At 47.7% G+C, this 25,309-nt stretch overlaps 1 protein-coding gene across 1 annotated transcript; it reads left to right on the plus strand.

The window, feature by feature from the left end:
• Nucleotides 1–5,322: 5,322 nt before the first annotated feature.
• On the plus strand, nt 5,323–17,723 carry LOC102460479 (zona pellucida sperm-binding protein 4-like). Its single transcript, XM_075919816.1, has 12 exons — nt 5,323–5,554; nt 6,571–6,689; nt 8,573–8,672; nt 8,961–9,116; nt 12,505–12,692; nt 13,118–13,215; nt 13,811–13,938; nt 14,554–14,743; nt 14,824–14,971; nt 15,471–15,549; nt 16,523–16,636; nt 17,558–17,723. Exons 1-12 carry the CDS (start codon nt 5,347–5,349, stop codon nt 17,704–17,706), a joined length of 1,677 nt encoding a protein of 558 aa, XP_075775931.1. The 5' UTR covers nt 5,323–5,346; the 3' UTR covers nt 17,707–17,723.
• Nucleotides 17,724–25,309: the final 7,586 nt, after the last annotated feature.

The following is a 25,309-nucleotide window of genomic DNA, read 5'->3' on the forward strand; positions in this document are numbered from 1 at the left end:
TGCTCCTGTCCCCTCCATGAGCTTCAACCCACAGACCCCATTGGCTTACTAAAAATATCCATGAGTGAAACGCAGCCTTACTCATAACTGTTTTGAGCTGGAGCATATATTTAGAGCAACAACAAGTCTTGATTTTACCGAATTCCAGTGACAGAGAATTCACCATCTCCCTAGTTAAATGGACTTTCCTAGTACTGCTTTATGCACAATCAGGGACTCCTTTAGCCTCCCCTACACACCACAGCTACCTGTGAATGGAATATATTATGCAAGAACAGGGTGATGGGGAAGGAAAGGCGGGGAAGGGCCAATTAAAACTAGAAACCTTGGAACAATTAAAATCAGGTGATTGACAGAGCAGGCCAGATGAGTTGACTGCAGGAAGATAACCTGTTTGTGAATGCAGTCCCATTTTATCTTCCCACCACCAATTAAATTAAGTTCTCTTTGGCCTCCAGATTTTTTTAAACCTAAAATAAACATTGTTATGCTGCATACATCTTAATACTTCTAATCTTCTGACTAGCAGAGCAAAAAATTAATATCCTCCTGCCTGGGAAAGAAGGAAAACAGAGATGCCATTGGGAGGAGGAAGCAGAAAAAGATGAGCAACCGAACTCCCAGAGTATTTAGGTACAAATGTGTGCGACTGCACATACCAAGGCCAAATACATTTCCCAGTTATAGCGATTTTGTGGGGCAGAACTCAAATAATGGGGTGAAGGAGGGAAGGGGTGGTGTTATGTCACCTTTTCATTCTTTTCCCTCTAATCCTGTGGACAGCTAAGTTATTTGGCCTTGGGGCTGCTGTAAATGACCAGCTTCTGGTCATGATGCTCCCTAGAGGCCATTCTGCTGGAATACCAAAGGGCCAGGTGAACTGGTCATACCACCCAAACTCTACTGGGATTCCCCCTATGCTGCAGTCAGAAGGAAGGAGCAGAATAGCGTTAACTAGGCTAGCTTTACACCACCTGTGTATTCCCTCATAAAAAAGGAATCCTCAGCTAGCTTTATGAGACAGCTTTTCTTCCCCTTTGTGCTGCCGGAGCATTGCAAAGGGTAAAGAGTTGGATTGAGGATTGGTCTCAGGCTAGGTCTACACTACAGACTTTTTCCACAAAAATGGCTGTTTTTCTGCAAAAACGTGCAGAGCATCCATACCTCAAATATGAAAGGACGAACAGAAGGGTTTTTCTGGTGTAGGTATTCCTCCTCCTACGAGGAATAACTCTTTTTCGCACAAGAGCTCTTGTGCAAAAAGGTGTGTGTGGATGGGGAACAGGGGTTTTTTTGCGCAAAAAGAGGCAATCAAAAAAAGCACAGGTGCCCTGGTGGCCATTCTGTAAATAGCAATCAGAGTTTCCTTTCAAGAGAGTGTCCATGCAGTTTGGAGGGTTTCTTGCACAAGAGCGCATCGCTTTTTCGATGTGCTTTTGCAGTGTGGATGCACTCTCCCCCACTTTGTACCTCATTTCCACAGAGCAGAGCAGGGGCAGGGATGGAGAGAGTTTGTTGGCTGCTTCTGGGAGTGATGCAGGGCCCTGCCTTAGCCCCACTGCACCACCACCCAGAAGCCACCAGTGGTAAGCGGTGCCCAGCTGGAGCCTGCATTCCAAACCCAGGCCCCAGTCCTGAACCTCTCCTACCCCCCAAACCACTGCCCTAGCCCTGAGTCCCCCTGCACCCACACTCCCTCCCTGACCACCCCTCCTACACTCCAACTCCCTGCCCCAGGCTCAGAACCCCTCCCACACTCCAAATCCTTTAGCCAAAGATCAGAGTCCGCATCCCCCTTCCCTGCACCCCAGCCCTCTGACCCCAGCCTGATAAAAGTGAGTGAGGATGGAGCGAGCAGGGGCAGGAAGGAGGCAGGGCAAGGGTGTTTGGGTTTGAGGTAGATCCTGGATTGCATTAAAATTAAAAAAGTGATCTCATGCTTAAAAAGGCTGCCGACCACTGCTGTAGAGTGACTCCAGTTTGTCATTGATATAAATGAAATCAGAAAGATGCCCTTAATGTACATGGGTCTAAATGGCCTACTTCTGATCTCCCTCCTAAGCTTATCAAATCTGGAGTAACTTCACACAATCCAGTAACATTACATTGGTGTAAAGCAGTGAAAGCAAAACAGAATTAGACCAAATGGCCTTGATTCCCCACTGTCTTGTACCTTATGAACTCACTCACACTTGTGCAAAATGGGTGTGACTCACTGGGTGCCCAGTCAGAGCAGCAGCAGCCGGGTTTTAACAACTCATTTGCGCTGAGATAAAATGGTTCAAGGCTGAGGAGGGTGAGGCTCAGAGGCTGTGTCTAGACTGGCCAGTTTTTCTGGAAAACCAGCCGCTTTTCTGGAAAAACTTGCCAGCTGTCTACATTGACCACTTGAATTTCCGCAAAAGCACTGACGATCTCATGTAAGATTGTCAGTGCTTTTGCGGAAATACTATGCTGCTCCCGTTTGGGCAAAAGTCCTTTTCCAAAAACCTTTTGCGCAAAAGGGCCAGTGTAGACAGCAGAGATTTGTTTTCCGCAAAAAAGCCCCGATCGCGAAAATGGCAATCGGGGCTTTTTTGCAGAAAAGCGTGTCTAGATTGTCCACGGACGCTTTTCTGCAAAAAGTGTTTTTGCGGAAAAGCGTCCTGCCAATCAAGACGTGCTTTTCCGAAAATGCTTTTAACGAAAAACTTTTCCGTTAAAAGCATTTCCGGAAAATCATGCCAGTGTAGATGTAGCCAGAGTGTATAAATACCGAAGCTGCTGCTGGGTGTCTCACACGCAGGCAGTCCTTGAAGTCAAAGCTGTTCCTCGGTCCCTCTGTTTCCCTCTCCTGTAGATATGCTACTGAGGGAGCATTCAGCAGGATTTGCTGCTGGAGTCTGCACACATCCACAGATGGAAGAGAGGAGGAGGCTGATGAATTTTACATGATCCAAGAGACACAGGGCATGTGCTGCTCTCCCTCACAGTGGAGAGCAAAGACAAGCTGTTCTTTACAAAAATCAGAAAATGCCTCCTTAGCCTGCTTCCCCCCGGCCCCACCTTGCTTCCTGTCTGAAGGCTCTTTGGAGTCATCTGCGGCATATGTGATCTGCTTGCTCTAAGGTGCCGCGGTGCACCTAGCTTGCCTCAAAACAGCTCCGCTTTCATTCCGGGGGCCTGCCTGGGACTTGGAGAGCACAAACAAGTTGTGTTTCCGCCTCCCCCCACCCCATCCCTGCCCAGGTTTCTCATTCTGAGTCGTGGCTTGTACCACCGACAAAACATATCGTCAAATGCGTTTCAGCATTGCTACCTGGCTCCTACTCCATCTCTGCTGCAAAAACATATGGCCACTGCATGAAACAGCATGCCAGTCTCTTGTGGCTTGGTTCTCCGTTGCTTGTGTCCTATACCGTGAGAGTGGCAGGGGTTTACATTCACAACACACAGATAGAAATGATTTACATAGGAGGCCTGATTCTTAGCTACTCTCAGGCCCCTTTAAACTGATCTGGCACCATAAAGGGGTCTTAAAGTGAACGGAAAGAGCCGCCTGGGAATCTTGCCTGGGCAGAAGGCTAGCCTGGCCTGTGGAGAGCTGTAAGGGCATGAAGTCCTGGCCCTGGAGTGGATGGAACGCACCACTGAAATGCACTGCACTAAGGGGATTGAGCATGCACTAAGCATCTGGCCACTTGACACTCGCCTGCCTCAAGGGCAGGAAAGGAGTTTCTGCCAGTCAGGCCCATGGTACCAGGCTGGAGAAGCATGTCTGCAGTCCGGACTGCTATCAGAGGCCAGCTCTCTGTAGGGAGAGGGGAAACCGAGGACACCAGGAGGCAAAGGATTTGGATTCTAATCCAGGGTTTGGTACAGACTCACTGTATGAAAATCACTTCTTCATTCCGCACCTCAATTTTCTTACTGGTAAAAGAAGGAGAATATTCTACTTCCCCACCTTATATGTGGGTTTCAAAACTCAATCCGTTAATGAAAAGTCTTGTGTGGACCTTCATTAGCTGGCATAGCTTGAGCATCTTGGGAGCTTCTGTAAACTACACAGGGTGTAAGCGGGAGAGGGGTGCTGGTATGGAGCAGAAACAGCAATTTGGTGTGCAGTAGTTCTTGACAATATGAATGATGCCTTGGTGTCCTCATCACCAACTTTGGGAGACTGTCTCAAAGAGTTCAGTGGCAGGAAATTTACCTGATATTTGTCTTAAGTGTTCCTTGGTTTAATTTCATCCCGTTATACCTAACTAGACTCTCTGGACCAGACTGCCACTGCATCAATTATGAGCTTCTTTCCACATTTCTGGTTGCACATTCTTTGTTGTACGCTTTGATTTATTTATTCATGTATTTTTTTCCTTTGAAATATAAATCTGGCCCTGAGCCACAGAAATTGGTGTTGGAGCTGAAGTTTCCCAAAGATCACGTGTTTTGGTTCAAGCCCTTTTGTGTGTGCATGTGCATGTGCATGTGCATGTGCATGTGCATGTTTCAGCTAACTTTTTTTTGGTTATGTAATTTCCTGTTCAAATGTGGGTTTATAGCTCTAGCCTTCTCCTCCCCACCAACACACACATTTTTTCTCTGTCTTTTGGGGATTTCACATCTGGGCTCTAAGTTAGATTGATGGCTCCAAAATCACAATCCTGCAACCACATCACACCCCTATGCCTGTGAAGTCAAGGAGGCATTGAGCAGATGCAAGAGTTCATCTATGTGGATGTGTAGTCACGCAACAGGGTACCGGGTTGCCACAGCAAATGCTTCTCCTTCCCCTGGTGCACATGTATATATATTGCAATAGATCTTTTTTGTGAGATGAGTACGAAACATACTGTGTACAGTGCAATATAAAAAAGCAGAATATATGCACATCTAAGATAGAAACCATTTGCATTATTTGCCCAGTAGCATGTTATATTGCTCAGTGCTGCTGAAATCCTTGCCTTTTGTGTTATTCAAGCCTTCCCCTTCCCCTTGCATTCATCCAGTTTGTCGGGCATCTCATTTACTATGAGGCTCACTGAGTTAAAATGCTGGATAGGGTTTTTCAAACACTGCCTCCTCCATTTCCATTTTGAAAGCTGCTTGTTTTTCCTTAGCAAATATGGCTGGATTTCAAAAAGTCATTTCAGAACAAATAAAAAGGGCTAAATGCAGAGCAGGTGCCGGCAGAATTTAAATGGGAGAGGTGTGAATTGATTGCGGGCTGCCCTCCCTAGTGGGGTTTAGCAGTCTCACCTGGAATCAGACACACAACTTTGGTCTGCCCAATTGCAGCCCAGGTGAGGGTATAAGACAGCTCCTCAGCAAGCAGGGTATTTTAGGAGCTGCTGGCTGGTGAACAGGATGGGAATAATAAAGCAGCCAGCTAGTCCTTGGTGTAGTCTAATTTGGCTACTTTGTTACTCCCTTTCTTTAGCCTGGGGGATTCCTAGTGTTTTTAAAGATGCAGCCGTATTAGGGGACCATAGTCAACTAAATTGTGGTTGGACAAACTTGCAGTTCACCTTTCCTGCGAACCGAACTGAGCTGATTTCCCTACTGAGTGCTTTGGGTAAGTGAATTACCTAGAATGAGACTGTCTCTTGCCTAGCTAGAAGATAAAGTTGGGTGATCAAGTGTAAAATTGAGGGAGCCCTGTTCTCTCCTCCCCCCTTTTTAGTCCATTGGGTCCTCAAAAAGTCTGCCCTGTGTAAAGTTTGTAGGTTTTTTCTCTTCATTCAGCTGGTAGAAAAGCAGGTCAGCTCCTCAGCTGATGTAAACTGGCTTAATTCTGCTAAGCAAAGTGAGCTGACATGCCAGCTGAGATTCTGGCCTAGGAAGTCAGAAGGGTAGCTAGCAACTTACACTGGCTGCCCTGATTTCCTTGCAACTCCTGTGTATTGTGGGTGTAAGTCTCTTTGAAGTGAAAAATCACACGAGTGTGTATGGAGTATTGCAGCCTATTTCTGTTGCCTCTGAGGGATTGTTCTCCATCCCCACCTCACAAGTGTGTCCTGGTGACTGAATACTGCTGAGGCGCTTGTGCCTGAAAGATCATACATAAAGCTCCCTCCATGTCGCACTCTTGCAGTGCTTCTATGCCAGCTGCTTCCACAAACCTGAGAGATACTACCCTATTTTGGAGGGCACTAGCAGCATGTGGAAGCAGCTCTGATGCTAAGTAACTTGGATAAGGTAACAGTTTAGAGGGGTGTGGTATCCATGTTGGCATGGATGCTCCAGATTCCTGTTCTGTACTTCATCACTAAGCCCTAATTCTTTCCATAGGTTCCCTGGTTGCTCTAAGTGGGTGGCATCTGGTATTCTTCTATTAGAACTCTAGCTTATGAGCTGACATTGCCTGGAATGCAGAAGGGCATGGAACCCTTTCTTTACTTAGCTTGAGTATCACATGTGCTCTCCTGGAAGGACTACTTACTGGAGCAGCATACCTTCTCCCTCCCATAGCCTTCAACAATTGGGTCTAATGCAGATGTATAAATCCATCCTTTTACATAGATCAGCTGCAGGGATAGGATTGACTCATAGGCTTCTCTATTGTCCGCTGACTCTAGCCTTACTTCCTAGATTCGGCAGGATGGCCTCATCCTCTGCCCAACTCTACATGCGGTGTCCTGGTTCATCAGAAAGAGGATGGGTCCTTGACTGTCACTGCTCCTTACACTGGGTGCTTTTTCATCAAGAAGGTAGGGTCACCTAACTGCAAGGAATAGCAAATGGATGCATGACAGTTGCCTAGAGATCCCTTTTTCTGGCATCAGGAGCCATGTTTTTTGGGGTGTGGGAAGGATGTGGCTGTAATCAATTCAACAATCCCAAGTGGCGGCTTAAAACCAAAGGGCAAACATAACCAAAGGGCAAACATTCCCAACTGAAGGAGGGAGCATTTTGTTTCACTGACTGCTAGATCATCACATGGAAGCTTCTCAAAAGCCTAGCACGTTTCCTTCTCCCACTCATGGTGCCCTCTCCACTTTCTGGAGACTAATGCAGTTAGTGAGCAAACAAGTGTGATGTACTAGAATTTCATATGCTTGTAGAAGTAAGCATATTTTTAATAAACTTTACACCCCCCCCTCCCCCCACAAGTTGTGTGCTGCCTATTAATGAACTACTCAAATACAAACAGAATGGCCTGTTTCTGACTTGTTATACATGTGGGCTAACATGAAGAATCACTTGTGACTTAAATGCCACAGTGTAAATGAGACTGGGTTTGCCCCTGAAGTCCAAGTGAAGGAGCAGCTCTAAATTAAGAGGGTTTTTCAAACACTGTTTTTTCCCATCTCTAGAAAATTAGGTGGACTCCATTGTGGAGTCGCAGTGACAGAAGTCTGGTGAGCCTGGATCCAACATGTAAACTAGTTCACAGCTACTCGCGCAGATGCTAAGTAACTTGGCAAGAAGGCTCCAAACTACACATGGAGCAGCTATGTTCCAACATGTAGCTGAGCTGGAAGTTTGCGTGCTCCCGTATTTGGTTGCTGGTGGGGGAAGTGTAGAAAGACCAATACTGACTTCTCATTTACAACTAACCAACAGCTGGAAACAGTCAAGGCTCTGGATTTGAATGCTGACTTGAGGTCCATCTCTAGATGAAACATTTAGACCAGCAGTTGCCAACCTTTTCCAGATGGGGACCCATTCTGACAATTCAGGAAGAATTGGTGACCCAAGGCAATTGAAAAATGGGGGGGGGGGGGGGGCAGAGCCACCTGGGGAGACACTTGGTGACCCTTTTGAAATGTAATGGTGCCCCATATTTGGGTCCTGACCCATAGGTTGGGGAAACCCTGGTTCAGATTATCAAACTAATTGTTTAGCCTCTGCTGAGGGCCTCATGCCAATTGAGGCAGCATTAAGATGCAGATTTCACAAGCTCCACCTTGTAGGCATGTAACTGAGAAATGGGATGTGCTTCTGGATTGCTAAATGCATTCCAGGGTTCTGTGCATCCAGGGTCTCAAAGCCATTCTGCTGAGAATGGGCCTTGGTATGGTCAGGTAACAAACCATATGCCTTTAATTAGTGGTTCTCAAAGTGTGGTCCATAGTCTATCTTGCAGATGGTTGGGGGGAGGTCCAAGGCTCACAGGCCTAATCTGGCTTGTGGGAGCATGAAACAACTCTGTGCTGCTGTTCACCTCGCGCCTCTTCCCCCCCCCCTCCCCATGGCTGAGGGAATGGCAGAGCGGGAAACTGCTTGCTTAGAGGCTTTTCCTGCAGTTTCCATTGGCTGGCATTCCAGCCAATAGGAGCAGTAGGGGTTGGGGCCTGGGAGCAGCAGGGATGCAGTCAGGTAAGCACTCCCATCCTTCTTGTACCCCAGTTCCCCTCAAACACACTCCTCCCACCCAGACATCTCAACCCCAGCCTGCTCCTGTACCTATTGTCATGGGTGGTAGTCCACAGAAAGGTTTGCATTGAATGAGGTTGACCATGTGCTTTGACACCCATTTAAGGCAGTGGTAGTCAGCTCACCATGAGGGTGGGACACTGGCCCCTTCCTATTGTGGAAGGTGGAAATGTTCTAATACCTTGGTGTGGCTTGCACCCCCCTCTTCCTGCAGGATGGCTATTTCCTGATGACTATCAGGATTGAAGGAGTAGATGCTACTGGAAAGACTGTCTTGCATGACGAAGAACTGAGATGCCCAATTGACTTGCCAGGTACAATTCTAGGTTCCAGCAGCCCAGCCTGAGATCATGCTAGTTGTTCTTGCTAGGTGCCTTTGTGTGGCAGGTTACCATGTCACATGGTGTAGGATGTTCTTTAGACTTGGATAGCTGTGGTGCCTCACAGGCCTAGAATACATGGGAGGCCAGATGCCAGCATTTGCTATGCTGTATGCTACAATTACCTTGAATGGGGGCAGGGGAGGACATGTGGCACCTGCCATGTGACACCAAGTGGATGGGGATTGGTTTAGCTGGAACTAGCTCTCCTCATCTCTCCAGCTCTAGATGCTCCAGGTAACAGCATGTGCACAGCTGTCCTGCGCCCAGACAGGCTGCCTTGTGCCCCGCCACCTGTCTCTCAGGAAGAATGTGAAGGGAAAGGCTGCTGCTACAACCTTGGTGACCCAGTTGCTCCTTGTTACTATGGCAACACAGGTGGGTTGGAATTGAAAAATGTCAGGTCTCAGAGTGGCCAAGTAGAATCAGCGCATCACAGCCAGGTGTACAATGCAGTCAGGGATGACCTTCATGGCTTCAGAGCCATCTCCAGGCTGTTCCACTGGAATCTGGCTAGCATCATCTCACCCTTCATAGGTCAGAAAGGACTATCACCATCTGATCTACAGCCTTACCCAGCCAGCAGTTGTGGGTCTATTACCTGAATGGGTGGGTAAATTAAGTCTTGATTTAAAGGCTTCCTCTGACAATTCACCACTTAGTGTCACTTGCTGTTTGAAATAATCTCTGCCTGATGCTGCAGAAGCCTGAAAACCCCTGGGTCTCTAGCAAACTGCTGGGGAGGTAAGGGGGTCTTCCTGGTCATATGGTTACTCTGAGCATGCAGGCTACCCACTAGATGGGACACCTGGAAAGAAGAAATAATTATCTAACTTGAAGCCGTCTATCTGTTGGAGAAATCTGTTAGTAGCAATTGCAGGTAGACCTTATACTGTTGCAGGCAGTCCAACTGTAACATCCCCTCAAACTTTTGAAGCAATGTCTTGAAGCCAGTTAAACTGGTCACCTCCCTCTAGCCCCCTTGAAAGGCTGTCCCAGAACTTTCCTTTCAAGAGGCTTAGAAACTAACTTCATTTTGCCAAACCATTTAGGCTTGGATATTAACTGGCCAACACTAGCCTTGTATGTCTCTTGTCCTACTATTTATCCTGCTGATCTATTTAGAGCAGCAGGTCTCAAACTTTTTGGGCTCCAGAGCCCTTTATGTGCATAAATTTAGGTAGAGCCCCAGCAGTCCACTGAACGTATGTGTTGTACCTATCAATGTTTCCAGTTTGTCAACCTTGCGGAGACCCTGGAGATGTTTCACGGAGCCCTGGGCCTCCATTAAGCATAGCTTAAGACACTGATTTAGAGCAATCAGTTTTTCCCTCTTTGTTTTGATCAGCTAAACAAGGAAGGAAAGAAAGTTGTCTCCTCTCAAGATAGGCTCTTCATTCCTAGAAACCGTTCTCTGCACCTGTTCCAATCTGAATTAATCTTTTGGAAATGAGACCAGAATTGCACACAGTATTCCAGATGAAGTCTCACCAGTGCCTTGCATAATGGCATTATCTCCTCCTCCTAGAAATACCTCACCAAGATTGCATGAGCTTTAATTGCCACACTGCACTGGTGGTTCACATGTTCTGTGACTGACCAAAGCATGTCGTTTCCCTTCTGCTTCCAGCTGAAGTCCCCATCTTGTAGTGCAAACTTGTTCACTAAGTGCATGACTTTGCATTACTAAATCCATCCCATTTCTATACAACCAGTTCCTGAACTTGTCCATCTTGCAGGATATTCTGCTTCTCCATGTGGGCAGGACCTCACAACATCAGGTCAACTGCAATTTATTAGTGCACACTCGTTTGAGGCCCAGTCTACTATTGAAATCTTAAGACTGATTCCAAGATTAGTCCTTGAACCCTCTTAGCAACTTCCTCCAGCCTGGCAGTTTACAAGTTATGTGGAAAGTTAGTCTTCCCCCACCTTGTGATTGCAGTTAAATTGGCAGAGGGTATTGACTTCCCACATAGAACTGTCCCATATGCTAAAATGGGATACTTAATGGCCTGGTCTACTATTTTCCACCCAAAACAAGGGTGGAGCTACATAGGCACCAAAGTCCCCCTCTGTCTACATCTTCCACAGAGTCCTGTAGACACCTAAAGTCACATGGTGCCTGACTTTAACATTCCCTAGACAATGATTTCCATGCCTCTGAACAGGCTCACTGCTGCATCACTCTAGGTGTCTAGGGACCAGTCTGTCAGCAGTAGCCAGATGTCTGTCTGTCTTTCCCGCCTCTCCACCCTTGTTTGTGCACCAAATTTGCCCATGGGCTTGATCTGTTAGGTGCCCTTGAATGTCAATTAGATCCAGCATTGCTGGAGGATGAAATTATGCTGGTGCTGCCCACCTTAAACCTCTTAACCCTGCTCGTAAAGAGCAGTCACCTGGGTTGAGAGCCAGGTTCCACTGGCCTTCCCTATGCAAGTCCCCTCCACCTCTGCAAGGAGTTTCCCACCACTAAGTGCTTTCCCATTGCTCAACCATTAGTCTGAGGTCCACCTCTGCCTTCTGTTGAAGATGCAGATAAATAAGAGTCCAGACTTCCTGCAGCCTAGATTTAAGTGCCCATCTCTTGAGAAATGGGAAGGACTTAATAAATCCATACTCCCATGGGTTAGCTTAGGCACTCCTGGTATGGTCACTTCAGTGGATTGTGTTCTTGGGTGCCTAGCTCGACCCCCTTCCCTGTCTAGGAGAGCCAACAGACTTGGCTTGGTGAACTGGTGTTTCCTAAGCTCCTGAATAGCTGGTGCTCTGCACTTCAGCATTGCAATATCAAAACATTAAGAGCAACCAATATGAACTTGAACCAATGTGACTGTCAAAACGTCTGTAGAGAACAATAGTCCATGTTGCAGAAAAACAGATTCTGGCTGGAAATGTTAGGCCTCTTGCACAAACACCAGAGGTCACGAGACTGCCCTTTCTCTATACCTAAGCTCAGAAGATTAGCATACTTTAATTTTTTTTTCATTGGTGGTGGTGGCGAACTTCCAAAAATTAGGCTATTGAGACAGATCCTCCAGAACTATCTCCCAGCAGGTGTTCTTTAGTGGCTTGCTGCCTTAAACTACTTACACACCTGTGGTCAGGCCCACTTAATGTCAGATCCTAAAGCTAGTGCAACTTACCTAAATTCCTGGCTGGCTCCATTTTCCCCTCTGGGAAGAAGGCAGAAATCGATGGCACAACCAATGAAACCTGGAGAAGGTTTGGAAGTGATAGCATTAGAGCTGGCCTTGGCGACTCTTCTGGGCATGAGGGGTCCATCTGCAAAACAGTTCCCTGCCACTCAAAGCTATACCACTAGACATGCCTGTAGATATTGCATCTGACTAGCAAGCTGACTTTTAACATCTCCCTCCCCCCAAACTAACTTGCCTTGATTTATTTGTATCTTCAAAAGGTCTTAGTTGCCACTTAGGGCCATGAGGTGAGACTGTCCAACTGCATAAAAATCCCTGCCCTCTAGAGCTAATGGGGACCATTGTGCTCCATATCAAACACCTACCATGGAAGGGCCATGGTTTGTAGGCCAGCCTGCATCCTTCTGTGACTGAGGGAATGGGATCAATATTTCAAGAGCAAGTCTTTCCTCTACATTTTTGGAGCCCCATCTGGTTTAGGACAGCTAAGGCTGGCTCCACTTGGTACTACAAGGAGCAAATCAGTAGGAAGAGGCTTGTGGAGGGACAAGACGGCAGCACTTGCATTGTAATGTCTAACCAAGCCCTTCTGCTTTTACTTTCAGTGACTGCACAGTGCACATCTGATGGCCAGTTCTCCATTGCAGTCTCTAGAGATGTGACTTTGCCACCACTGATACTAGACTCTATGCACCTAGTCAGTGGACTTGGCAGCAGCTGTGCCCCTGTGGCCAAGAGCAACACCTTTGTCCTATACAGATTTCCACTCTCAGCTTGTGGAACCACTTTCCAGGTAAGATGAGGGCAGCAGGAAAGATTTTTCCCCTGACTACAATGAATTCTTCTGCTGTGTACTGGCGTCTGCTGCTGCCAGCCAGGATTGGAGTGGGATAAACCAGTTTCTTAGCTTTGCTGCTTGTCTACTCTAATAGTCCTACAATTTCTTCAAACACCTGGGAAGAGTCTATGGGTGAATGGGAAGTAGCCACTGTCCTAGGAACACAAGGGAGTCTCTGCTCTCCATACTTTTTGAAAGAGGAGCAACTCACCTTTTAACTCTGACTTGGGTGCGCTCATCACTAACTTGTCAACCCTCTTGCTTGAAGCAAGAGGACTAAAAGGCAGAGCTGGAAACTGTGAATTCCATATTCTTCACACATGGGGGACCATGCCACTTTGAAGTTTCAGCAGTGCTTAATGCTGGTGTCTCCTGTACAGGGAGTTGGAGACCAGGGTGTTTATGAGAACCAGCTGGTGGCAGACAGGGATGTCAGAAGCTGGAGCATTGGGTCTGTCACCCGGGACAGCACCTTCAGGTAATGAGACTTGTTAAGAGACTTGTCAAGCTCTGGTAAGGCCTAGATGGAAAGGATGCTCTAGATTCTCGCCTCTTCCATAGGAGTAAGTGCTTAAGGGGCAGGATATCAACAGAACTGGACCAGTCTAAATTCATGCCTTGAGTTGTATCCCATCTTTGTGTATAGACTTGGCCTCTAAGTCAGATTGGGGTGGGGGGAGCCTGGGCATGGATGGGAGGAACAGCACCAATACCTTAGTGCAGCGCACAGCAGATGGATTGGGCATGACTGAAAATAGCCTGCCTCATCTGACAGGATGACTCAGACTGTGGCTGGTGGTGAGGGTTGCAAGTCCTAACTCTCCCATCTCTTCCTGATGCATTTGCCCTCACCCATAGCTGTAATTCTCTCCTTCTCCCTGCCCACCCCACCTTTGAGACTTCTGAATTGTCTTGTGAATTTTTCATAATGCGTATAACTAGCCATACTCCAGTGTGAGTCTGGTCAGTGGCTACTCCCTCATGGGGCAGGGAGCTGCATGCTGCTGTTGAATGGGACTTGTTGACCGTGGAAGGGAGTAGAGCATACTAATGTGACTCCCTGTGCACACTAGGCTCCTTGTCAGCTGCAGCTACTCCACTGGGGACTTCATCCCACTCAATGTGCAAGTCTTCACCTTGCCACCACCTCTTCCAGCCACTCAGCATGGCCCTCTGACTCTGGAGATGAGGATTGCCACAGGTAGGTGTTGCAGTTACCTTAGAGGCAACCCATCCCCCAGGGCCTGCCACACCTGGGTACTCTCTAGCAATCCGCTTCCCTCCACCTCCAAAAGTTTGTGCAGGAGACCAGTAGTGACTCCTACCAAGAGCGGCTACTTTCTTATGCCTTGGAACCTTTAAGCATCAACATCACTACTTGGGGAGAAGCTGGTCTGGAATCATCTTATCTCGGGGGGGAGGGGAGAATGAAGATCCAGAGAACTAGGGTGGGTAGGGGTTATGCTGGACTGATGCCAGTGCTTGCAGTTCATAGGAGGACTTTCAATAGAGGGTTTCCTTTCTTGGCTGTAAAATGCCCACTCCTTCAGTTCACTGAAGTGTTTGCCCTTATGAAGAAACATTCCATAGCTCTTAATCACTGAGTTTCTTGCACTTGACGCATCTGGTACTGTCTATCAGACAAGATTCTGAATTAGATAGGGGTACTGATTTGAAATGGCAATTGTATGGATAAAGTCCCCAATATCCTGAATATTTGTAGAGCCATGATGTCCCTTCATGCACCACCATGATGCAGAACTTTCCATTGTGGTGTTACTGTCTCACTCACAACTGACTGTAACTCTCCTTGCAGACCAACGCTATAGTCGATACTACATCAGCAGTGACTATCCCGTGGTGAAACTTCTGCAGGACCCAGTCTACGTGGAGGTCCGGATCCTGCAAAGAACAGACCCAAGACTGGCTTTGGTTCTGCACCAGTGCTGGGCTACCCCAAGCACTAATCCTCGGCAGCAGCCACAGTGGCCCATCTTGGTGGAGGGGTAAGTGGTGGGCTCAAGGAATGCAGAGCTGTGGAACAGTACTCATGGGCTCCTGCCTCACTGTAGCTTGCCTTTCTCAGGTGTCCATTCACTGGTGACAACTATCAAACCCAGCTCATCCCTCGGGGAGCAGCTTCAGGGCCACAGCTGCCATATCACTACCAGCGCTTCCTCATCAGCACCTTTACCTTTGTGGACTCTGCCTCTCAGCAGGCACTCAGTGGACCGGTAAGCCATATGTCAGTACCCAGTGTCCTAATCGACAAAGGCCAGTTGGCCATGCTTGGGAAGCCCTATTCCAGCATGAAGGACCTGATAGAATCAGGTTTAATCCATACTTGCCTGTGATAACCCTGTAGGATTATGGCTGACTGCTCCTAGTAGTTCCCTAACGCAGCACTGCAAGGCCTACTAAGCTCTGAGCAGAAATTCCAAGTAGTGGTGGCTTCTACCAAGGAGTCCCAGACTGTCCTGGCTTGTTTAACAGCCGTCTCCTTTACACCACCCACAGAACAATTATCTAGATCCAGAAGCCTTGCTGTTCAACCCCCTTCAATGTTAAATAGCTAGTGCAGTCTTTATTTTCCCACTGCTTCGGTAGGTTCTGCATCTTGGGGAGGGGGGACAGGGCTGTGAACTTGAAGTGATGCTCTGCACTCTAGTAACTTAGAGAAGATCTGCAAGTTAAGAAGCGCTCTTCAGCCTCCCACTATCTCTTGCCTTCCAGGTCTACTTCCATTGCAGTGCTTCAGCCTGTGTCCCATCTGCAGTGGAACCATGCCTTGCTCGCTGCCCCATGACGAGAGGTAAGAGCTTATGCTTAGCTTCAGAAGGGGACCAAGGAGGCATGAATCCTTGTAACTGTATCAGGATGGTTTCAAAAGCTCTAGTGGCCTTAGCACTCAAAGTTTTACTTTGGGCAGGAAAATGGCTTTTTTTTTTAAATAGCCATGTTGGTGCCACTGACTTCCCCATTGAGTCTGATGCACTGGGTCTATGGAGAGATGGCAAAACTCCCCATTCTACCAAACAAGCTATCTATAGGCACTAGGGAATGACTGAAATATGAGCAATTTATTGCCATCTAAAGGGCTTCAGGAAGGGGTTAAGGCTAAATCTGGAACCTCACTAAGGCTATATCTAAATGGCATGATTATTTCAGAATAAGCTATTCCAGGAGAAATAGTGCATCTGCACTACAGGGAAGCCTGGAAATTAGTCCAAAGCAGACTCCCCTAATGGGGACATGCTATCTCAATTTAGAGCCCCAGGAGTAATTCCTTTAAATGGTCTGGGGAGGAGCTATTTCAAAATAGGAGTGGAGCATCCACACTACTGCTATTGCGAAATAGCTATTTCAGAAGAGGTGGTCCTCAGAGTGAAGTTACAAATGCTGAAATAAGGCATCCAAAATGCTAAAATGGTTTCAAAATGACAGACTAACTGTGCAGACGCTTGCAGTATTTCAGAATCCTGCTGCTGTGTAGACGTACCCTTAGTGACAACATAATTTGGCTCTGCTCTATGTCCCTGCCCTGGAGGTACTAAACCACTACACAAGAGCTATCTGGCAATGAGCCTGCAAGTCTTTGTTGCAGTGATGGGTTTTGAGGCTGACTCTCACTTGGGGAAGGCCTTCCTATATTTAGGGCATGGCTGGCATGATCATTCAAAGGATGAGAGAGAGGAAGGGCCTGAGTCTTAGGGTAGGGGTGTACGGGGCCTCGTTCTCCAAGAGTGGCAGCTTTCTGATGCTAATACCTCCTTGTTTCTAAACAGCAAGAAGAACATCTGAGAAGCAGGCTTCAGAAAATGCTCTAAGGAGCCTGGTGACCACAGAAGGACCTGTAGACTTCCAAAATACCGAAGCAGATCAGACCCTGGAGCAGAAAGGTAATGAATGGAGGTTCTGGCAATAGTCCCAGCTGCTTCAATGGTTTGACTGCTCTACTGCCCTAGAATTGTGGCATGACCTTTGGTATGACTGGAGGATATTGAGCTGTGATGCTAAAAGGGTGATACTCCCTCCCTTTGGGGACAATTACTGGAACTCCTATGCATACTGCAGTCCTTTAATTGAAAGGAACTTGCACAATATCCACTTGGAAGACAAGTGTTGTAGGGGAAACCAGGACCTGGATTCCATTGTTTAGAATTGGTTAGCTTTCTCTAGAGGGTAGAAGAAAAGTCTCACTTTGCCAATGACAAATCCTCATGTCTCCAGGGAAAAATGTAAATTCCACCACTGGACTGAGGTGCAAAACCTTTCTGCTAAAGTCCATAGGCAGTCACACAGCTAGGGAAATAAGACTTTGGATGCAAGGTGGAGAAGTTTTAGAAACCTGTTGCTAGAGACTTCTCCCTATATGAGGCTCCTCCAGAGCAATAGTTGAAGCCCCTCCTTTGTGCCAGAGGGAAGGAGACTGCCCTGAAACCTAAGGGTGTCCATAAGCTCACCCCCCCCCCCCCCCCCCCCTTGGGCAGGCCGAGCAACTGGGACCATGTCAAAACTCTGCACATTGGCCACTGTTTTGTTGCAACCTGACCCTCTACCATGTGAAGCTAGTGCCCTTCTGTCTTAATTGCCTAGCTTTAATGCCTCTTCCACTTTGCTGATTCTAGTGCCTTGGGGTATGGATCTAACTATCAGCAACACTGTATGCAGGCAATTCCAACAATGAAAATAGAACAGGAACAGTCACCACTTAGAGGTGGTTGTGGATAAGCCTTTTTTGGTAGCAGATTCTGCTGCACAATGTTCACAGAGCAGCTTGGCCTGAACTAGTGCTTGACCATCCCTCCTCCTTCCTACAGGCTCCCAGCAGAGCAGAGGTCTTCTGTCCCAGGAATGGGAACGAGTGGTGGTGGTAGCATTTGGAGCTGCTGTTCTGGCTCTAGTCTGTGTGGGAGTTAAGTATTGGCAGAGACCGACTCGTAAGCAAAAGAATAGAACACCTAAATAAAGCTGAAAGAATTGCAACTTGGCTCTAGCTCTTTTTTTTTGGGTGGGGGGGAGGAAGGACCCTGCCTCTCTCTGCTATAAAACACCATTACTTTCCAGTAAAAGTGCTGGTCTCTTTCTAATGAACTGCAGACTCTGGACTAGTGCCCAACTCTTTTAATGGGTGTGTTTAGGGTGCAGCATATCAGCGTTCCCTAACCTTAATACCTGCCTATGTAAACCCACACTACTCAGAGGGCTTTCAAACCTCTGCAGGGCTAGAGAACAAAAAACATCCATGCCAATCAGAATGGAATTATCCAAGGTGTGACCATTTCAGATGAATCTTACCTACAACAAGTGTGTAGGGACTAGAGGGTTCTTAAAGACTAAAGCGTCTCATTTTCCCATGTCAGTTGAACACATCTGCCCTCAACTAAGTCACTGCAAGAGAACTTGAGAATTCCATGGTGTCCAACCAGTTGTGAATCAGTAGATACCTTAGTGTCTACTGATAATGTGGCTCATTTGTTATTCTGAAAATGTAAATTAAATCTAAGGCAATTAACCACACTCATCTGGCCAAAAAGCCACATGCAGGCTGGACACCATGGCTGTGTCTATACTGGCACGATTTTCTGGAAATGCTTTTAACGGAAAAGTTCTGTTTAAAAGCATTTTTGGAACAGAGCATCTAGATTAGCACAGAAGCTTTTCCGCCGAAGCACTTTTTCTTGATTGGCATGGACGCTTTTCTGCTAGATGCGCTTTCCACAAAAAAAGCCCCCCATCGCCATTTGCAGAAAACAAATCTGAGCTGTCTACACTGGCCCTTTTGGGCAAAACTTTTGCCTGAATGGGAGCAGCATAGTATTTCCACAAGAACACTGACCGTCTTACATGAGATGGTCAGTGCTTTTGCAGAAATTGAAGCAGCCAGTGTAGACACCTGGCAAGCTTTTCCAGAAAATCAGCTGCTTTTCTGGGAAAAACTGGCCAGTCTAGACACACAGCCCATGGCTTTAGATCAGTAAATGGTGAGTGTTCTGGTCCTTAATGGAAAGGACCAACAGCTGTTAACTACTACCCACGCACTGCTGCAGGAAAGGCCAATTGATACACCATGATGAGATGGGCCTGGAATTTCCACGTTGCTTCTTGTTTGTTGCAGTGATGGGCCTGCATGGAGAAAGGGGAACATACATTCTCTAGTAGTAACTACATGGGTGGGAGGAGATGTGGGAGTTAGTGTCCAGTTGCAGCTCTCAGCTGCATTTTGAGTTCAGCCTTTACCTCTCAGGGTCAGGGTGCAGATGAATGGGCCTCAGCAAACCACTGACTAAATAAAGATCTGCCTTGACCTTTCCCAACAAGGCAATGAACAGTGTCTTGCCAGCAGAAAGTTACCACCTTTGAGCTCTCAGCATCAATCTTTAGGTAAGATGAAGTATGTTGAGGTGTAAAGATCACTGATCATTCTTGTGATTACTAATGCAAGAGTAAGGGCAGGGCTTAAGGTCCAAAAGCCCTGTCTGCTGACTCAAGAGAGGATGCAGAGTCATTTGGGCTTACAAAGTCAGAGGTTCTTTCTACACGTATATATTTAAAGTGCTTGAGAGTATGCTTTACAGGTAAGTGTGGACACTCAATGAGCATTGGGATTGCTCACTAGATACTCCATCTTCACAAAGGGAGTAGCAACAATGCTAGAAGCATGGGTCCATCTTGTAGCCCAGTTCATAGTGGCATGTAGGGGGGTGGACTGGGGTTTCCACAGCTGTGAGCAAGAAAGTTACAGACCTGTAAAGTGACAGTGTAGACTTAACCTAAGTCAGCTGTTGTCTGTCACCTGCACAGGAAGTACTGTAAAACCATTCATCCTCCCTCCAGCAGTCTGGTCAATCTTCCAGGACTGGCTATGCCCACTGCCTGCTGCATTCCATTGCCTGGGGATGCCTGGGCCACAAGAAATAGCGGCTCTATTCATGCAAAGGGCTGAGAATAATCTGCAGGGTGAACACACACCCCATTATCCTGTTTATCATAATGGCTATTTTAATACCCCTCCTATGACCTGTTGATGGTGTTGCTGCTAACTTTCTCAAATAAAGTGAAGAACTTGTCTCCCTGGAGCTTTAAGACCTGATTGGGAAAGAATAAGTTATAGTAATGACCAGAGAGAAACCCATCTCACCAAAATGAGATGCTACCTGCAGCTGCTCAGGCAGAGATTCATTTTACCCTTGGCTGGCTTGAGTTGTAGCTAATGGCAATGACCCTAAGATTAGTCCTTAGACTAATGCTATTGAGGAATGAACTTTACCCTGCTACTGTTAGGATCTTCACACAAGACTAGTCTATTTGAAACACTAGCCCTTGGGGTTCATTTTCAGAGGGAAAGGGTGTAGGGACCTGAATCCCAGCCTTCAGGACACCTGACCACTGTTCTACTCCTCAGTAAAGAACAGAGCATTCTGCTCATGCAGTAGCCCACACCCATTAATGAAAGGGGTTCTAGTAACAGTAGTTATTACTTTGGGAGCTATAAGCTCAGTTACTTAAGAGGGCCTCTTGGCAACTGGCCAGCCTAGGAGAGGGGGCAGTGGTGTTCAATGCAGTACTGGTAGTAAGTTTTGTTTCCTCTCAGTAGGGAGACTCTATCTCCAAATACAGGGCAACTGGTAAAATTGCTCAGATGTAAACAAGTTCAACAAACTTTCAAAATAACATTAGCTGAGCACACAAAGATATACTGCATTATAACTAAAATAGGCAAAAAAATATACAGGCAGTCCCCGGGTTACGTACAAGATAGGGACTGTAGGTTTGTTCTTAAGTTGAATCTGTATGTAAGTCGGAACTGGCGTCCAGATTCAGCCGCTGCTGAAACTCATCAGTTTCAACAGCGGCTGAATCTGGACGCCAGTTCCGACTTACATACGGATTCAACTTAAGAACCCCAGGCATCCCCAAGTCAGCCGCTGCTGAAACTGATCAGCAGCTGATTCCAGGAAGCCTGGGGCAGGGGCTTCCTGTAGTCAGCCACTGGTCAGTTTCAGCAGCGGCTGACTTGGGGACGCCTGGGGCAGAGCAGCTGGGGTGCTGCTGGGTTGGTCCAGTAGCGCCGCCGCTCCTCGGCGCTACTGGACCAACCCAGCAGCACCCAAGCTGCTCTGCCCCAGGCGTCCTGATTCAGCCGCTGCTGAATCTGACCAGCAGTGGCTGAATCAGGACGCCTGGGGCAGAGCAGCTGGGGTACTGCCCGGTTGGTCCAGTAGCACCCAGAGCGGCGCTACGGGACCAACTGGCAGCGCCCCAGCTGCTGTACCACAGGTGTCCGGAGCAAAGCCACGGAGCACGGGGGCAGCGGGACAGCCCAGACGCGCCGTGGCTGTCCTGCTGCCCTCGGGCTCCGTGGCTTTGCTCTGCTTTGCTCCCCGTCCCCCTGGTCTGCAGACCAGGGGGACGGTGGGGGGGGCAAAGCAGAGCAAAGCAGAGCCAAGCCGCGGAGCGTGCGATCAGCTGACAGCCCAGACGCGTGTGGGCTGTCAGCTGGCCGGGCGCTCCGCGGCTTGGCTCTGCTTTGCCCCCCCCCATCCCCCTGGTCTGCAGGGGGGACCAGGGGGACGGGGGGGGGCAAAGCAGAGCCAAGCCGCAGAGTGCGTGGGCAGCGGACAGCCCTGTCCGCTGCCCACGTGTTCCGCCGCTTTGCTTCCTCTCCCTGGTCTGCTGGAGACCAGGGAGAGGAACGGCCCCGTTCGTAACTGCGGATCCGACATAAGTTGGATCCGTGTAACTCGGGGACTGCCTGTACTTACGCTTCAGTGGTTACTGCTCTTTAGAAGTGCCTGCTTTGACTTTGTCCCCTATAGTGAGGGTTGGTTGGGTGAGGGGGAGCTGTAGGAGTCAAGGCAGGGGACACTGGGTATGTGGGGGAGGGCTGGGGCTGTGTAGGAAAGTTTCAGGTGTGGGGGAGGGCAGAAGGCTGGGTGTGTGTGCAGGAGACAAGGTGAGGGTCTGGGGGACATGTAGGGGAAGGGGCAAATGTGTGTGTATGTGTGTGTGGGGGGGGAGCCCTTTCCTGCTGCCCCAAGGGAGCTGTGGGCCATCTGTGTAAAAGGGCACTGTTGCTGGCAAACTGGCAGCAGTGTGAAACCTGCCCCCCTCAGCTTTTTCCCAGTGGCTGCTGGCCACAGTGCATGCCAGGGACAGCACATAGATTGCTCAGCATGCAGGCTCTGTTTAAACAGCCAGTCCCTGCTGTGCTTTATAGAAGACAATTTGTCCATTTTTTTAAAAAAAAGGTGGCTGCCTTCCAGGGCTAAAAGAAGGGACTCTCCTGTTAAAAACAGGATGGGTGGTCACCCCACTGTTCAGTCTCTGACAGCCTGCTACCATGGCCCAATAAAGCTCCCTGCCATTGGAGGAAAAAGGGGCAGGTCTTTCTGCTGAGTTAGCTCATTAACAAGTACACAGCTGTTTCACAAGTGTTAGTTCGGATGTAGACTGACTAAAATATAAGCCTGGTGTGAGAAATGATGACTCCTGGAGACACCACAGCTTCAGCTACCTCGCCCAGGCCATGCTCCCTTTCCATGCAGTGGGTGAAACCAGCCTGCCTGCTTTGAGCATTAGCCAGCATTGTTAGGGGAATGGGAGGAGGAGCAGGCCACCAAATAGTCTAAAACCATTCACGCCGGCCTCCGGCTAGCAGCCACACAGTCATGCTGAGATTGTCACACAGTGGACTGCAGCATAAGGTACCTAGTTTTCATGCTTCTAAGCCACACTATTTGCTCACTTACCTGCCTGAGGCCCTTGAGGTGCTTGCCAGAATGGCATTCAATGTTCCACAGACCATCTGGCTGCTTTGTTACGCAATTCCTGAAATCTCCACTACATTAGGTTGGGAGTAGCCCTAGTAAGATGTTTGGAAAAAAGGCACTTGGTGCGTCAGTTTGCATAACCTGGTCAGTAATGACCTCTAAAAGATGATCAGTCAGGCTGCAGCTGTGAGAGCACGTGGGGAATCCCTGCCAAAGTATCCTTGTGGGAGTTCTTGTACTGCTCAGAGCTCTGCTTCACAAATCGGGCATCTCTGGCATCGGGTATTAAGAGCCAGGTAAGACCCTAGCAAGCTTATTGATCAGAAAAACAATGAGCATAGTTGAAGTCAGGAGAGGATCCTGCGGGGGGCAGAAAAAGATGTTTTGTTAAATCTGGCTGCTACTGCGGTGATGCAACACGCTGGCCTTGGGTGCACAGCATCAGCAGGCCATCCGTGTTAGGAAGGTGCCAGGGAGGGAGCTGGGGTTTGGAGGAGTTTGTGAATATGGGGAGATGGGGAATTGGTTTTTATGTCAATATTTATTACAAAACCTTAACTCCTTCCTTCCCCAGAGCCAATTTTCCCTTTTCCCAGTAAAGTTCCTCCCTCTATTGTACTGTTAGTTTTGGTGTGCCATTCCTTTACTGGGATTTTGTTTGATTTGCCTTCATCCCCCTATGTACTGGAGTTCATGCTGCTTGCAGTGTCATTGATGTCTCAAGGGACAGCCCCCTCTCTGTGGCATGGTGAAAAGTAACTTTGAGTAGTGCCACCAAGCATGAAGAAAAAAAACATAGGACCTGCCCTGTGTGCAGAAAACAGACTCTGCTTCAAATATTGATGACAGCAAGCACCAGGGAGAGGAGGAGGAGGAAGCACAAGTTATACCTCTTGGGAGGGGCTGTAGCATTATAAAATCCTCATAGAATCATATTGCTGGAAGAGACCTCAGGAGGTCATCAAGTCCAGCCCTCTGCCCAAGGCAGGACCAATCCCAGCTAAATCATCCCAGCCAGGGCTTTGTCAAGCTGAGACTTAAAAACTTCTAGGGATGGAGATTCCACCACCTCCTTAGGTAACCCATTCCAGTACTTCACCATTTTCCTAATGAAATAGGACATCCACTACTGTAACTTGAGACCATTGCTCCCTGTTCTGCCATCCCTCACTACTGAGAACAGCCTCTCTCCATCCTCTTTGGAAACTCCCTTCAGGAAGTTGAAGGCTGCTATCAAATCCCCCCTCACTCTTCTCTTCCACAGACTAAACAAACTCAAATCCTTCAATGTCTCCCCATAGGTCATGTGTTCCAGCTTTCTAATCATTTTGGTTGCCCTCCACTAGATCCTCTCCAATGCATCCACAACTTTTCTATAGTGGGGGACCCAGAACGGGACACAATACTCCAGATGTGGCCTCACCAGTGCTGAATAAAGGGGAACAATCTACTGGCAACATTCCTCCTAATGCACCCTAATATGCCATTAGGCTTCTTGGCTACAAGGGCACACTGTTGACTTATATCCAGCTTCTCATCCATTGTAATCCCCAGGTCCTTTTCTGCAGAACTGCTACTTAGCCAGTTGGTCCTCAGCCTGTAACAATGCTTGGGATTCTTCCGTCCCAAGTGCAGGACTCTGCACTTGTCCTTGTTGAACAGATTTCTTTTGGCCCAATCCTATAATCTGTCTAGGTCACTCTGGATCCTATACCTGCCCTCCAGTGTATCTATCTCTCTCCCTAGCTTAGTGCCATCTGCAAACTTACTGAGGGCGCAAATCCATCCCCTCATCCAGGTCATTAATAAAGATGTTGAACAAAACCAGTCCTAGAACTGATCCTTGGGGCACTCCACTAGAAACTGACCACCAACCTGACATCAAGCCATAGATCACGACCCCTCATGTTGGGGTCCAGTAAATCTAGGATCTAGGCTCTACGTTTGTAATAGACAGTATTAAAACCTGCCTCATTCTTTCCAGCCGGGGAGATGAGCTCTCCAGGCAGTAGTACCCCCTTCCCACCAGCTGGAAGGGAGGGAGCTACAGCTCTTTGAACTGGTATTTTCTCAGTCTAGTGCCTCTTTATTGGCTCTGTGAAAGGAGAGATGGAAAGGGTGTCTGAAAGCATGGGGAGCTGTATTACTGAAACAGGCATATGACATGAAACAGGGAGGAGCTGCAATAGAGAACAGATAAATAACCCAAAGGGGCTGAGAGCGATTAGAAACATGGACAGAAAACTGCCAGATGAGATTTGGTTTGGCAAACGCAAGCTCACACAGCTGAAGACTAGTCTAGCACATGCATACTTACCATGCAGAAGAAACTTTAAGCTTAACAATGAAATCGACACCTAGCAGGCAGTTGGAGCCCCTGTATCTGGGTCTTTTACCAAGCTGATTGGCAAATGAATCCAATGGGAAACAATCCTGTAATGGTCATGGGCTACTAGACCGGATGAGCTAATACTTCCTTTTCCATTTGAAATGATAAGGCTTGTATGGAATTCCTCAGTCTACCCCACGGAAGCAAAAATAAGCATTGGGGATGGTCAGGAATTGTTCAGTGACCTGTTTTTTCACTGAAAACAGACACATTGTAGAAACCAAAAGTGTATTGAGAGACAGGATGGGGTTTTGATGAATTTCTACTCTCAAGCAATTTTAGAGAGGGAAAAAAGGTTTTTAATTGTTGAAATGTCCTATTTTGACACTTTTTTGGGGTGGGGGAAGGAGGGATCAGATTTCTGGTTCACAATGCCTTTATTTTGAAATGTGAGCTATTTTTAGTAAAAT

This window comes from Pelodiscus sinensis, chromosome 1, assembly GCF_049634645.1.
Source record: "Pelodiscus sinensis isolate JC-2024 chromosome 1, ASM4963464v1, whole genome shotgun sequence".
Lineage (NCBI taxonomy): Eukaryota > Metazoa > Chordata > Testudines > Trionychidae > Pelodiscus > Pelodiscus sinensis.